At 44.5% G+C, this 16,481-nt stretch overlaps 1 protein-coding gene across 12 annotated transcripts in view; it reads left to right on the top strand.

The window, feature by feature from the left end:
- The window catches only part of NCOR1 (nuclear receptor corepressor 1), a 509,406-nt gene that overhangs the window by 46,765 nt on the left and 446,160 nt on the right, over positions 1–16,481 (top strand). For all 12 annotated transcript variants that reach the window (XM_033922034.1, XM_033922033.1, XM_033922035.1 and 9 more), the window contains 3 exons: positions 11,877–11,968; positions 12,256–12,451; positions 12,792–12,968. In XM_033922034.1, coding sequence (XP_033777925.1) covers positions 11,877–11,968; positions 12,256–12,451; positions 12,792–12,968 — 465 coding nt within the window. The remainder of the gene's footprint in view (positions 1–11,876; positions 11,969–12,255; positions 12,452–12,791; positions 12,969–16,481) is intronic.

Genomic DNA, 16,481 nt, shown 5'->3' with positions numbered 1-16,481 from the left:
CATTTTATAGCTTATTTTGAGTTCCTCATTGCTCTTTTGCCTAAATTTATCATTTATTTAGATACTCAAATAGCACTTTGAATTCCAAGAAGTTATAGCTTCTCTATCACAACTCAGATTACATCTACTTGAGTCTTCTTACGATGCCTTTGAGTTGTCTGCCAGGGCAGCTGCTTGTTCTGTAGCTATGTGCCACCTTGCTTGGCTTCGTACCATTGACATAGATCCTAATCTTCAGGACCGCTTGGCTAATATTCCTTGTGCAGGCAGTGACCTCTTCGATGAATCTATTGAGGCAGCCACCAAGAAATTGAGCATGAAAAATCCTTTGCTTCTATTGTCAGACCTAAGCCAAAGCCAGCTCCTGTAAAGCCTGCATGCCCTCCTCCTGGCCAGGGGCAATAACAAATGCCTGTATCTTGGTGTTGTATACAGACCGCCTAAACAAAAGGAGCAAGCAGACGATGAGCTAATGGAAGACATTGAGACCATAACACTGCGTGGAGATACAGTGCTAGTGGGAGATTTCAATATGCCCGATGTGGACTGGAACGAACCTTTCGCTAAAACCAGCGGCAGCAAGAGGATACTAGCCTCCATGCGAGGAGCATGCCTAAAGCAGATGGTACTGGAACCCACTAAGGGTCAGGCGACCCTGGACTTATTGCTCACCAATGGTGACAATGTCACAGAGGTATCGGTGGGAGACACGTTGGCATCCAGCGATCACAACATGGTGTGGTTCCACCTCAAGAAAGGAAACACTAGGTCAAATACGTCGACTAAGGTACTAAATTTCAAAGGAACTAATTTTCAAGGCATGGGGGACTACGTCTACAACGTGCTGCAAAATCAAAGCACGACAGACAACGTAGAGGATCTATGGTCAACTCTGAAATCTACACTGCTGGAAGCAACCAACATATACATAAAAACCGTGAGCAAACGAAGCAGGAACAACAAACCACAGTGGTTCTCCGCGGAGATATCAGAGCTAGTAAAACAAACAAAAAAAGCATTTGTTACCTACAAACAATCGCAGCAATTTGAAGCTAAAGAATCCTATATGGCAAAATCCAGAAAAGTTAAAACGACAGTCAGAGAGGCCAAACTCTGGATGGAAGAAAACATAGCTAGGCAGGTAAAGAAGGGGGAGAAATCCTTTTTCAAATACGTTAGCGACAGGAAGAAGAACACAAGCGGCATTGGGCACCTAAAGAAACCTGACGGTAACTTTACAGACTCAGATGCAGACAAAACAGAATTACTCAATAACTACTTCTGCTCGGTCTTCACCTGCGAAGCGCCAGGATCCGGTCCTCAGTCACAGACAAGGGGGGTTCAGAAGACCCATTCCAGGACATGGAATTTACTGCAAGCGAAGTCTACCATGAGCTATCAAAAATAAACGTGAACAAAGCTATGGGCCCGGACAATCTACAACCTAGAGTACTTCGAGAATTGAGCGATGTCCTGGGAGAGCCGTTGGCCGTGCTCTTCAATCTTTCCCTGAGCAAGGGAAAAGTACCCCTAGACTGGAAAATTGCAAACGTTATCCCGCTCCACAAAAAGGGAGGTAGGTCGGAGCCTGAAAACTATAGACTGGTGAGTCGCACATCAATAGTGAGTAAACTCATGGAAAAATTGATTAAGAACAGATTAGACACGTTCATGGATGATGAAAGATTAAGAGATTCCCACCAGCATGGCTTTACAACGGGAAGGTCCTGTCAATCTAGTCTGATAAGCTTCTTTGATTGGGTAACAAAAAAACTGGATGAGGGTGAGCCCCTGGACATAGTGTATTTGGACTTTAGTAAGGCTTTTGATAGTGTTCCACACCGAAGGTTATTAAATAAGATGCACACAAAAAGAAAATCCAACGGAATCTGCAGTAAACAAACAGCAAGCAAAAACCAAAACAAAAACTGCAGACCATGTGCAAGATGTAGGCACTGTTTATTACAATATTAATGCAGTATGGTGAATTTACCACCTTATTACCAACCAGGGGATCCAACACGGTCCGTGTTTCGGACAACACCTTCCTCAGGGGTCCATGGTGGATAAGATATATACAAACCGCATTGACCAAATCAAACAAGTGCCGTTCCGGCTCCAAAGTATAGTGCAGCACTGCGTCGCTATCGCACTTGCCCTCCTCTTAAGAAACAGCAGAATCAGAAGCAACAGAAACCTCAACCTTCTGCTGCACCTAAGGCTACGCAGCCTTTTTGACTGTTTAAAACAGAGCATAACTTCCACCATTTTGTCTCTGTCCTATCTTCCCCCTATTGGAGGTTGTCTCCATCATTTTTATCACCGATGGGAGACAATCACATCCGACCTCTGGGTGCTGTCAGTCATCAGGGACGGATACTCTCTTCATTTCTCTCAGGTTCCACCAGAGCTTCCTCCAAGAGAGTATCCTTCCAGTCCATCCCAGACCGCCCTTCTTCAGGAAGCTCAAGCTCTGCTTCGTCTCCATGCCATCGAACCAGTTCCTTTGGAACAGCAGAACAGGAGTTTTTACTCCTGTTACTTCCTTGTTCCGAAGAAGACAGGTGATCTGCGGCCCATTCTGGATCTCAGGGCTCTCAACAAATTTTTAGTCAAAGAAAAATTTTGCATGTTATCCCTGGCATACCTTTATCCCCTCCTAGATCAGAATGACTGGTCTCTCTGGATCTCAAGGAGGCTTATACTCATATTCCCATTCATCCGGCCTCCCGCCAATATCTCAGATTTCGGTGGGGAATCTGCATTATCAATACAGAGTGCTGCCCTTTGGCCTGGCTTCATCTCCCAGAGTGTTCACCAAGTGCCTGGTAGTGGTAGCCGCAGCTCTCAGAAACCATGGTCTTCAGGTATTTCCCTAGCTGGACGACTGGCTCATCAAAGATTCAACATCTCATCAAAGATTCAACATCTCAAGGGGTTATTGAAGCGACCCAATGGACTACGTGGTTCCTACAGAGTTTGAGATTCGAAACCAACTTTCCCAAATCCCATCTTCAACCCTCTCAGAATCTACAATTCATCGGAGCTGTTCTGGATACTATCCAACTCGGAGCATTCCTTCCGCAACAACGTTTGGAAGTCTTCCTTCAACTTTGTCATACAGTGTCTTCCCGCTCCTCCATATCAGCGAGACACATGATGGTACTCCTGGGTCACATGGCCTCCACGTGACTCCTTTTGCCAGTCTTCACCTCAGAATTCCTCAGTGGACCCTAGCATCTCAGTGGACGCAAGTTTGCGACCCACTTTCTCAACACATTGCAGTCACTCCTTCATCGAGACAGTCTCTCCGCTGGTGAATGCTCTCTTCCAGAGGCTTGCTGTTTCAAATGCCCCCTCATCAGAAGGTCCTCACAACAGATTCCTCGACCTACGCTTGGGGTGCTCATCTCGATGGTCTCTGTACTCAAGGCTACTGGACCAGTAAGGATCATCAGTGTCACATCAATCTGTTGGAACTCAGAGCGATTTTCAAGGCTCTCAAAGCTTTTCAACATCTTCACGACCAGGTAGACCTCATTTGGACGGACAACCAAGTCGCCATGTATTATGTCAACAAACAGGGAGGGACGTGATCTTCCTCCCTTTGTCAAGAAGCTCTGAAGGTTTGGGACTGGGCAATCCGCCATAACATCTTCCTCAAAGCTGTCTTTATCCAAGGGGCGAAAAATTGCTTAGCGGACAACTTGAGTCGTCTTCTGCAACCTCACGAATGGACACTCCATTCCTCATCTCTTCATCACATTTTTTCACAATGGGGAACGCCTCGGATAGATCTTTTTGCAGCTCCCCACAACCACAAACTGCCTCAGTTCTCCAGGATATATTCTCCTCATTGCCTTGACGCAGATGCTTTTCTTCTGAAATGGATGAATCTCTTCCTGTATGCATTCCCTCCATTCCCTCTCATTCTCAAGACTCTTGTCAAGTTAAAGAACGACCATGTCACCATGATTCTGCTTGCTCCTCGGTGGCCGAAACAACCTTGGTACTCCCTTCTACTTCAACTCAGCAGCAGGGAGCCATACCTTCTACCTGTTTTTCCATCTCTGCTTACACAGAGTCAGGGATCTCTGCTTCATCCCAACCTGCAGTCTCTACACCTGACAGCTTGGTACCTCTCAACATAACTCCTCTTCAGTTTTCTCAGTCTGTAAGAGACATTTTAGAGGCTTCTAAGAAACCTACCACTAGACAATGCTATCACCAAAAATGGACTAGATTTTCTACATGGTGTTTTTCTCACGATAAGGAGCCTCAACTTCTGTCTTCTGTTTTAGACTACCTTTTGCACTTATCCACCTCTGGCCTCAAGTCTACATCGATCCGAGTCCATCTTAGTGCAATCCCTTTCTGCTCATCTGGTGGTTTTCAGATTCATGAAAGGACTTTTCAATGTCAAACCTCCTCTCAAACCGCCTCCAGTGGTTTGGGACCTCAATGTTGTTCTTGCTCATTTGATGAAGCCTCCATTTGAACCAATGTCTACGGCTCATCTGAAGTATCTCACTTGGAAAGTGGTGTTTCTCATTGCCCTCACTTCTGCTCGAAGAGTCAGCTGCAAGCTTTAGTTGCTGATCCACCTTTCACTGTGTTCCATCATGGTGGTTCTACGTACTCATCCTAAATTCCTACCTAAAGTGGTTTCGGAATTTCATCTCAACCAATCCATTGTTCTTCCAGTGTTCTTTCCAAAGCCTCATTCTCATCCTGGAGAATCAGCTCTTCATACTCTGGACTGTAAACGTGCTTTGGCCTTCTATTTGGAATGCACCAAATCACACAAAACTGCTTGTCAACTTTTTGACTCCTTCAATCCAAATAAGTTGGGACATCCTATCTCTAAGCGTACCATCTCCAACTGGATGGCTGCTTGTAACTCCTTCTGCTATGCCCAGGCTGGATTACCCCTACAGAGTAGAGTCACAGCCCATAAGGTCAGAGCAATGGCAGCTTCAGTAGCTTTCCTCAGATCTACATCTATTGAGGAAATTTGCAAGGCTGCTACTTGGTCCTCGGTTCATACTTTCACTTCTCACTATTGTCTTGATGTTTTCTCCAGACGGGATGGCCATTTTGGCCAGACAGTATTACAAAATTTATTCTCCTAAACTGCTAACACTCCCACGATCCCATTCTGGTTAGCTTGGAGGTCACCCATATGTGAGAACAGGCTGCCTGCTTGTCCTGGGATAAAGCACAGTTACTAACCATAACGGGTGTTATCCAGGGACAGCAGGCAGCTATTCTCACAACCCACCCACCTCCCTTGGTTGGCTTCTCTGCTAGCTATCTGAACTGAGGACATGCGCCCTGTGCTGGGCGGGAAGGCACTCGCGCATGTGCAGTGCGATTAACTCGAAACTTCTAGTTTCTACAAGCAAGTCTGTTTGCGAGGCTTCCGCATCAGGGCTCTGTCGATGACGTCACCCTTATGTGAGAATAGCTGCCTGCTATCCCTGGATAACTGTGCTATATCTCCGTTTCAGACAGATTGGCTTTAAATCCAGAAAGTGAACCATACTCCCTCATTTGCTCCTGCAGAGCCATTAAGGAGGATTCAGAACCTTTGATAACAGCCAAAATATCATCTGGAAAGAGGGACAATTTATGTTCCACTCCTCCAATGGAAAGACCCCCAGTGATAGCTGTCTGTCGAATCTTTTGGGCAAGGGGTTCAACAACCATAGTGAATAATAATGGAGAAAGTGGGCACCCCTGCCTCGTTCCCTGTGCAACTCAAAGTCAGAAGAATACACCCCAATGACCATGACGCATGCCACAGGAGAATTATATAAAGATAAAATCTGACCCTGTGATGTCTGTGTCAAGAAGAGACCTCACTGACGATGACAAGCTTGGAAGAAGAATATCATGCAAGTAGTTATATTACTTTCAGTCCCCTGGTGTTCAGGCATATATAATTGCTGAAAAACAAACGTGAAATTGGATCTGCTCATCATTAGATAAAAGGATACCCTTCTTATCCTGGATAGATACTATATTAGACTGATTCTGATGTATTTTCAATGTATGCGCCAACAGCTTTCCTGCCCGATTACCAGATTCAAAAAAATCTTTTGATGAAGATGCTCCAATTTAAATTTTATGTCTACATCAACTAAAGCCCCCAATGCTGACCCCCAAAATCTATAGCCGCATCTGTTAATCTCCCTGACCTCTCTTATGCCTATCAACCTGCTGTGCCAGTTCCTCCCTCAGTGCCCACTCTTCCTGCAATCTAGCCTTCTGCTTATGAGCTGCCATAGGAATAAGCTCCCCCGAAGAACAGTTTTGAGACTTTCCCAAATACTGATCCTCTCTGTTAAACTCCAGAAATTCTCTTATGGAAGATTCAAGCTTCCGTATTATCTTTGGGTCCTTTAGAAGAGTGTCATTTAGTTTGACGTCCAACTATGTACCGGGTATTCCTGCACATTATTTAACTTTCCCCAATTTTTAAAAAATGAGTTTCTTGTATGAACCCTATATCAACCCGTAATTGTTTCAACGCCTTTAACAGTAATTGTCTTTTCTATAGCAAATGTAACCCTTTCACATTAAAACTGCACACACTCACAGTATCATCAGTTCCTGGTCTCATTGGGATCCTTTCTAGCATATAGACCCATTCCCTCCGAAATCCCAATAATCAAAGAACCATACACACTCAAAACAGAAATTACCCATATCCCAATTGTGTCCCCAACCTACCCTCCCATCCCCCTACCCTCATACCTCCCAACCATCCACCTCTATCTCCCACCTTGACTTCATGTAACGACCTCAGGCCCATAATGTCACATAACCAGAACCTTCCCTCCCCTCCAAATACCTCCCACCCAACACACACATACCTTCCCTAAGAACTTCCCAATCTATCCCATTCTATCCACATTTACTCCAACACTCAGAACAGAAAAGAAGAGCACACACCATTGCATTAGTCACATATCAAAGATAAAAAAGAACTGTCCCCATACAGTCTCACAAAGCAATCAAACTGTGTCTGGGCCCAGTCCAGCAAATACAGTACTGCTAGACCCCTTGGCTACTGTTGCTAAAGCAGACCATGGTGGCTGCGGAACTGCATGCCATCAAAATCTCTCCATCCTTCTGGGCAGTTGATTTGCATGTGGGGTGTCTTCTGAGTGATCAAACCCTCTTTACGCAGCAGATCCCATGCTTCTGGTAGTGCAGTAACTCGTTTGTGACCCCCATTGATGATTATAAGCAGGCCAAAAGGGAACAGCCATCTGTATCAAAGCGATTTCTGCTTCAAGACTGCAGTAACCGGGTGAAACTCCCTTCTCTGTAAAGTTATTGATGAGTCCTAGAAAATTTCCACATTATGATTGTTCCAACAGATCTTTCCTTTCTAGCTTTTCCTCAGAAGTTGCTCTTTATCTTTAAAATTATGGAGGCAAGCAATGATATCTTTGGGGAAGTCTCCCCATTTGGGGCCCAACACCCTATGTGCCCGATCTATCTTAGGAGGGCAAAAAGAAATGGATGTGCCTATATACTGTATATCTTGCACCACTTTTTCAGTGTCTCCATGCTCCTCTGTATCAGGCACTCCTCTGACACGAATATTGTTTCTTCTTGATCTGTTTTCTATATCTTCAATCCTAGTAATACAATCCTGCAGCTATGATGAGTTTGCAATTCTATGACCCAATCCTCCCCTCTGTATCTTCCACCCGCCCCAACAAATCTGCCAAATCTTGCTTTATCTCTCGCACCATCTCTTTGATTCGGCTTTTAACCCCAGCAAATTCGGTTTTAAGATCTGCTGCCCAATTCTGTAAGTCCACTCTGGTTACCGATACTGAAGTATCAGAATTCCGCACATGAGGGGAGGCACTGCGCATGGACGCCTCATTGGACACACTCTTTGTGACTCTGGGCAATCACTTAACATTTCACTGTCCAAATAGTTATTCCCAGGGCTGTGGAGTTGAGGAGTCAGAGACAATTTTGGGTACTGGAGTCGGAATCTTGGGTACCAGAAACTGAGGAGTTGGAGTCAAAGGATTTATCTACCAATTCCACAGCCCTGGTTCTTCCTAAGCTCTCTTTTTCAAATCTCTAACTGCTATTATACTCCCAATTGTGTATTATACTCCCAATAAACTATTTTGTTTTCCCTTTCCCTTTGTATATTACCCTTAAATGTTCTTCCTTTCCTATCATAAAATGTATTTCGTTCCCTTCTATCCTAGTGTTTCCTGTTGTAATTTGTCTATTTTTAAAAGATTTTTATATTTTTATATATTCTTGTTATTGTTTACCTTATATTTATAGTTTATGTACATCGCTTAGTAACTGTGATAGGCGATCAATCAAATAATGAATAAACTTGAAACTTGAAACCTATGTTGGATTTTAATTTCTGTGGTGCTGTTTCATATTCTTTAAACATACTTTCTTTCCACGTTCCATTTTTTTGGCTGCATTTGGGTATATACACATTCTCCCTTCACAACAGCCATTAGAATAGCAAAGTGGTTTAAGCATTCAACTTATCATCCAATAGAAATGTGCTCACATGGGTTCGAGCCCCTCTCCTAGTACCATTTAAAATTTTCCTCAGGATTGTCAGGGTTTTCTAACTCTTCTAATTCTTCATAGCCACCTCCATTCTTTGACTTTGACCTCCTCTCTCGCTTCTACACAACTATTTGTGAAGCACATCTAATACATGAGCATGTAAAAATATAGTGCACTTCTGGGGACTACAACCTAGGCACCTTGGGTTGTGAGTTCGGGCCCTGAGCTTCCCCTGTGATCATGCACAAGTCATGTACGGTTTCTTGTGTCTTTCCATTTCTAAAACATCACTCGGACATACAGTTATGATTTTGGGACCAAACCTCCAAGGTTCTGGCTCCAGGTCACTTCTGGTACATATATAATTTTCCCATCTCAAAGGCTATGCCTTTTCTGTATGATTATCTTCATAACTATTTTTCCCAGCCATCCGGTCACTCCTGACTTTGCTTCCATTGGATTACATTTCTTTCTGGCTTTACTCCTCTTCTGATTGTATTTACGTTCTTGGTTGCTCTCTTCATTGCACCTTTCCTACCAGTTCTTTGAACGAGAAAAGATCCTATTTCTCTTCATTAGCATTCCGGTTTCTGAGCTCTGCACTCTTGTTTCTCTCAGTACAGCCTGTAGCCAGATTTTTTACAAAAATTTTCATGTTCTGTTCTCTTAATTTGCAAATCTTACTGCTTCAACGGGAGCATTTCATAGTTTCTATCTCCCATTCACTGTTTTCTCATTGCCTGGTTCCCCTTTGTTTTTTTCCAGCAAATATTGTGAGAAGAACTGCTTCTCCTCTGTTTTCTTCCATTGGCTCTGTTCTCTTTATAAGACATTTCAGAACGCTCATACAACCCCCTGGCAGATCTGTTCATATATGACTTGGTCTTTCTTTTCAGTTCTCTGCTAACGTCCATAGTACAGAATTCTCTCTTGTCTATGTTTTTGTTCCCGGTTTCATCCTACAATATTAGTCTATTCAACTAAAACTATCCTTTCTTTTTTCCAATTTTTGGTTTTCCCTCTCATTTCCTGTCCTCAAGAGGAAACAAATGATTTTCTTGGATTTTTTTTCATCTGGCACTCCTATAAGTGCCATTTTTCCTGCTACCCTTTCTACTTATCTCCTTGAGTCCTTCTGGTGTCTTCCTCGCCTATACTTGGACTCACCTGACATTCTGAGGTCATCTCCTTTTTTAGAGCCTCCCTACATGTTGCTGCTGTTACCTTCTTACCCTTTCCTCTTTCAGAGGGCAGACTGTATTCCTCTTATTATTCTCTCTCCTTTTTTACCCCTTGCTCTGCCTGCTCGAATAAGACAATATATGCCTTACCATAACAGGTGTTATCTGGGGACAGCAGGCAGATATTCTCACCTCATATCCCACCCACCTCCCCGCGAGAGGCATGTCCTGTAGGCAGGCAGGCAGCTGGCGCTGGCGCCTCTCCTCCCCAGTATGCTGCAGCACACCTGAAATCTCAGGAGGCACACAGTTTGAGATACATTGCCCTATTTCCTTGAATTGTTAAATGTTGTGGCTTGATATGAATTCAGGTGTCAGCAGACTGCCTTCAGCTGTTGGGTCTCTCTGCTATTCTCCCTCTGCTATCTCTGCATTGTTCATCTCTCCCTCTCCCCATTTTACCCTCCTTCACCAAGTCCATCTTCCCCAAGGCCATCTCTCCCTCTCTCCCAAGGCTATCTCCTCCCTCCCTTCATCTACCTTTTATTTTGTTGTAAAATTTGTTGCCGGTGGCGGTTGCAAATCTAACAATCTACAAAGCTCTCCTGCTGCTAGTCCTGGCGTCTTCTCTCCACTGCGGCCCTCCCTCAATGACAACTTCCTGTTTCCGCTGGGGTGGCTGCAATGGAGAGAAGATGCCTGGACTAGCGGCAGAGTAGCTCTGTGAATTGCCTTCACTTCCACTGCTTAACAATGACTTTTGCATTGAATTAAAGGTAGATGCAGGTGGCAGGAATTAGATAAATGCTTTTGGGGGGGGAGAAAGGTGGCAGGATTGATTCCTGGAAGGAGTGTGCTGAAAGAGATAACCAGTTTTAAAAAAAAAAGGCAAAAGAGAAGAAGTCGGGGAGATGTGGGCTTACCTTGCTGCCGATCTGCTCACACAGGCCTGCTCAGGCATTCCCTTTGCCAAAGTCCTTTCTTCTGATGTAACTTCCTTTTCACGAAACAGGAAGTTACATTAGATGGAAGGACTCCGGCAGAAAGAAAGCCTGAATAGGCTTCTGCAAAATAGATCGGCGGCAAGGGGGCTGGTGCTACTGCTCATGAATCAGTGAGTCTGTTATTTTTTTCTGGAAATGAATCTATTCAAATTGATTCACCCGAAGTGAATCAATTCGGGCACCTCTAGTCTGTACTGGGCTCCATGGTTGACGTCGCCCACATGTGAAAATATCTGCCTTCTGTCCCTGGATAACACATGTTATGGTAAGTAACTGTGCTTTACAGATAACTTTCAGGAAGTTTTAAGCAAGTTAAATTGAAAATGAGTAGAAAACACCACAGTTGTAATACAAACTTGATATCCTCATTAAATAGAAGTAAATGAAGTAGAATGGGTACAAGTGGATCGATTTTTCACTCTGTCAAAAATTACAAAGACTAGAGAACACTCAATTAAGTTAAGGGAAATACTGTTAAAACCAATAGGAGGAAATTTTTTTTTCACTCGGAGAATAGTTAAGCTCTGGAATGCGTTACCAGAGGTTGTGGTAAGAGTGGATAGCGTAGCTGGTTTTAAGAAAGGTTTGGACAATTTCCTGGAGGAAAATTCCATAGTGTGTTATTGAGAAAGACAGACATGGGGGAAGCCACTGCTTTCCCTGGATCGGTATCATGGAATATTGCTTCTCCTTGGGATTTGGCCAGGTACTAGTGACCTAGATTGGCCACCATAAGAACGGGTTACTGGGCTTGATGGACTATTGGTCTGACCCAGTAAGTCTATTTTTATATTCTTATTTTTCCCAAAAATGAACTAAATGGGTGAGTGAAAACCAAACCAAACCAAAATTTTTCCATATGTACATCCCTACTGGAAAGCATTCTGTGGCTTGTAGTCATCATGTCTTAAGGAGAACAGGACTGGAGCAAAATATTCCACTGACGATGGAGTCACCTGGTCATCCTGACATGCTTTCTAATCTCAACATCTCTGTCTCTTTAGGCTGGTGTTGGCAATAGTGCTTATCTAAGTATTGATATGAAGTATGGCCTCCTTTCTTGTCTTATGAATGTGAAAACATTGAAAAGGTTTGAAAATCTTTTTTTTGCACTTAGGAATTTGCTGTTCCTGATTATCAACTCTTGCAACAGCAGCAGCTTCGGAGACGTCCTTCTCTGCTATCTGAATTTCATCCGGGCTCTGACAGGTCAATTTTTAATCTACTCTGATCTATAAGAAAGTTCTGTTTGAAAGTTCTGATTATATTATAAACTCTGTTGAGCAGGGACTCTCTCATATATGTTTAGTGTACAGAATTGCTTATGTCTAGTAGCACTATAAAAATTAGTAGTAGTAATGTTTTTAGTTTTGAATTAAAGATGAATCACAATGCAATTAGGCTGTTAACACTCAGTTTAAGTAATATTAAAATTCCTTTCATGCTCTTATTCATGACAAAGTTTGTATTTTCCTTCCCATCCCTTCATCTTATAGACCTCAGGACAGGAGATCAAGCTATGAGCAGCAGTATCATTCAGCTCAGACTCAAAATGAACATGATTCCCTGGAATCAAAGCGACAGCGTCTGGAGCAGGTTTCTGATTATCAGCGTGTTGGTGCCACATCCTCTGTTATACCACTGATGCATTCCATGCCGGAAGGGCTCAGAGCTGCTGGAGATATTAAAAAGGTAAATCTGTTTGTGGACTAAATAATTATTAATTTCCTATATCTGTTTAATGTGAAATAGTCATTATATGACTCAAGAAGTTTTGTTTCTAATCCTTATGCAAGTTTTTTACTTGTTTATTATACTTTAAAGTTTGAATAAAGAATAAAGTTAAAAAAGGTAAATCTGTTGCCATGCCATACTTGGCTCCCTCTCAGCACTGACTAAATCAGTATTGTGAAAGCTAGACCTGTAGTGTGGCTTTGAAAAACCATTGTCTGGCCCACATTTCCTATATTGCTATAAAATGGTTGTTTTTACTGTACTGGATAGTAATACCTATGCATTTTCTATATCCTAGGACTATGCAGGGAAGCATGAGACCCCTTCCTCACCGCACTCGGGTCAGCCCTGTGCTGATGAGCAGGATTCATCTCCCTCTAAACTATCTAAGGAAGAGTTGATACAGAGTATGGATCGTGTTGACAGAGAGATTGCAAAAGTTGAGCAGCAGATCCTGAAATTGAAGAAGAAACAGGTAACTCAGATAATGAGCAAGATGCAGTTGCAGCAGTATAAAACTGTTCTGCTAGAATTACTCCAAAGAAGATGCTATATGTTTGCCTTGGTGATGCAGTTGACTTTTTAGGATCCAGATAAAAATCTAGACACTTTTAAGGTCAATGTGGTAAGAGTGCAACTTCTCTACATATTTCACAAAACTTATTTCCAAGCTAATTTTTAATTTGATATACTGCAAATCAACAGATCTATCTGAGCTGTTAACAATATAAGTGCATAAACATAATTATCCCAGGACAAGCAGGCAGCTATTCTTGACTGATGGGTGACGGCACCGACGGAGCCCCGGTACGGACACTTTTAGAGTGATTGCACTCTAAGAACTTGGAAAGTTCTGGTAAGCCGCACCGCGCACGCGCGAGTGCCTTCCCGCCCGACAGAGGCGCGCGGTCCCCAGTTTTCTTGTTTCCGCGGAGCCAAGAAGACGCACGTTTCAACGGCTGTTGAACTTTTTCTATTTTTTCGCCTTCCCGCTCGCGTAAACTTCTTGGGAAATATTGTTTCCCTCTTTTTATTTCTTTATTTTCTAAAAAAAAACAAAAAAAACCCCGAATTTTGGTTTTCTTATTATTTTTTCGTTTTGCACGGCGGGGCCTGCTGCCACCATCGAGGCCTCGGCCTTCGATTTGGCAGAAGCCGTGTTTACGTTCATGCCCCCCCAACCCGGCTTTAAAAAGTGCCAGCGGTGCGCGAGGCCTATTTCTAACTCTGACCCGCACAACTGGTGTTTGCAGTGCCTCGGACCTGACCATCGGGCATCCACCTGCACACGCTGTGCCACTCTTCAAAAAAGAACCCTAAAAAACCGTCAAATTCAGCAACGGTTATTATTCGGTACCGACATGTCGGACACGGCGGCACCGGTCCCTACTTCGATCCCGACGCAGTCGGCACCCGTCTCATCGACGCCGCGCGATACCGCGTCGGCGCCGCACCAGTCAGGTAAGCCGGCTAAGAAGCCTTCCCCGCTGGAGCGTCCTCCGGTCAAAGTAGCAGAGAGCCCAATCCTGCCGACCGCGAGGCGCCCACGGAAGCGCTCCGCACCGATAGAGGTAAGCCCCTCGACATCGGGTTCCTCTTCGGAGTGTAGAGCGGCACCAAAGGTACCGCAGAAGAGAAAAGCGGTACCGGTGCCTACTTTAGACGAGCGCATTGCTGCCGTCTTACAAGTGCAATTGGAAACTCAGCTAAAACAAATCCTTCCTGCACTCCTGGTACCGAACCTTCCGGTACCGGTCCGGTCTGAGCCATCGGTGCCGATAGTTGCACAGCCTATGCTCTCGGCTTCCTCTTTGTCGGCACCGACACAGTCTACTTCCATGCCAGTACTGGCACCAGAGTCGACTGCTCAGCATCAGGCTGTTCAGACTGCGGCACCGGTGCAACGGCAATCTCCCGGTACCGTCTCGATGAGATCAGGAAAATCGGTACGCAAGTCCCGACACCTTGATCCCTCCACTCCAGATTCTCGACACAGTTTTCAAATTCGAGATCCTGATCTGTGGGGTGATTCAGAGGACCCTATGCTCTCTGAAGGGGAATGTTCATCTGGTGATGAGGATCCTTCTACTTTAGATCCATCCTCTAGACCAGATGTATCTTCATTCTCATCCTTTTTAAAAGAGATGTGTGACTCTCTCTCTATCCCCTTGGAGGCTGAGTCGAAAAAATCCAAAGCTTTTCTTGAAGCACTGGATTTTGACCAACCTCCAAAGGAATATCTCAAGCTACCCCTCCATGATATCTTGAGAGAGACCTTTTACAAGAATTTGGAGACACCCTTGACTATTCCTGGAGCACCTCGCAAATTGGACTCCTTATACAAAGTCATCCCAATTCCTGGGTTTGACAAACCACAGCTCCCACATGAGTCCCTCTTGGTTGAATCCACTCTGAAAAAATCCACGGGAGCTAGTGTGTACGCCTCAGTCCCTCCTGGCAGAGAGGGAAAGGCCATGGACAAATTTGGCAAACGGCTATACCAAAATGCCATGTTAGCCAACAGGTCAGGGAATTATGCATTCCACTTCTCCTTTTATCTTAAACATCTAATTCAAGATCTCACTACTTTTGAGAAGTACCTCCCTGACCGTAAAAAATCTGCTTTTCGCCGCACTACTTCATCACTGTTGCAGCTTAGGAAGTTCATGGTCAGGTCAATCTATGACACCTTTGAGCTGACCTCTCGGGCTACAGCTATGTCGGTGGCTATGCGTCGACTGGCGTGGCTCAGAGTGTCAGAACTAGATGTCAATCATCAAGATCGACTAGCTAATACACCGTGCCTAGTGGATGAGCTGTTTGGAGAATCCATGGACTCCACCACTCAAAAGTTGTCGGCACATGAAACTAGGTGGGATACTCTCCTCAAAACCAAGAAGAAAACTCCACCTTCCAGGCCTTTTCGTCAACAGTCGGCCTACCAACGTCGATTTGTTGCTCGCCCTTTGCCACAAGCCCAGCAACAACCCAGACGTCAGCGACAACAACAGAGGCCAGCTGCTAGACCAGCACAGCAGCAACAACAGGTGAAGCCTCCCCCTTCACAAAAATCCACTCAACCCTTTTGACTTAGTTCTCCAGGACATAGCCAGTCTCCATCCTGCTACCCATCTTCCACAGCCCATAGGAGGACGCCTTACTATCTTCATCAGCCGTTGGGAATCCATCACCTCGGACCAGTGGGTCCTCAACATCATCCGCCACGGCTACTCTCTCAACTTTCACACTCTTCCGGGCCAAAGTGTTCCAAAAGAGTCTGCTTTGAACTCTCCTCAGTCCTCCCTCCTTCTTCAAGAAGTTCAATCCCTCCTCCTTCTGAACGCCATAGAGGAAGTTCCTCTAGATCAAAAGGGGCAGGGATTCTATTCACGTTATTTCCTAGTCCCCCAAAAAACAGGAGATCTCAGACCTATTCTAGATCTTCGGGACCTCAACAAATGCTTGGTCAAAGAGAAATTCAAAATGTTGTCTCTGGCCACTCTTTACCCCCTTCTCAATCAAGGCGACTGGCTATGCTCCCTCGATCTCAAAGAAGCATACACTCACATACCGATCGATCTAGCATCCAGGAAGTATCTCCGCTTCATGATCAATCGTTGTCACTACCAGTACAAGGTTCTGCCCTTCGGTCTTGCCTCCTCTCCAAGAGTGTTCACCAAATGCCTGATTGTGGTAGCTGCTTTTCTTCGTACTCACCACCTTCAGGTGTTTCCTTATCTGGACGATTGGTTGATCAAGGCCGATGCACCTCAGACAGTTCTCACGGCCACCAACCAGACCATTTTATTTCTCCGTTTGCTGGGATTCGAGATCAATCTACCCAAATCTCATCTCATTCCCTCTCAGAATCTTCAATTCATTGGAGCAGTTCTAGACACAGTCCTAATGAGAGCGTTCCTACCCTCCAACCGTCTTCTCATGCTTCAATTTCTATGTCAACAGGTACTTCTGCAGACGTCCATCTCTG

This window comes from Geotrypetes seraphini, chromosome 15 (genome assembly GCF_902459505.1).
Source record: "Geotrypetes seraphini chromosome 15, aGeoSer1.1, whole genome shotgun sequence".
Lineage (NCBI taxonomy): Eukaryota > Metazoa > Chordata > Amphibia > Gymnophiona > Dermophiidae > Geotrypetes > Geotrypetes seraphini.
This window is presented reverse-complemented; position numbering and strand designations above follow the sequence as displayed.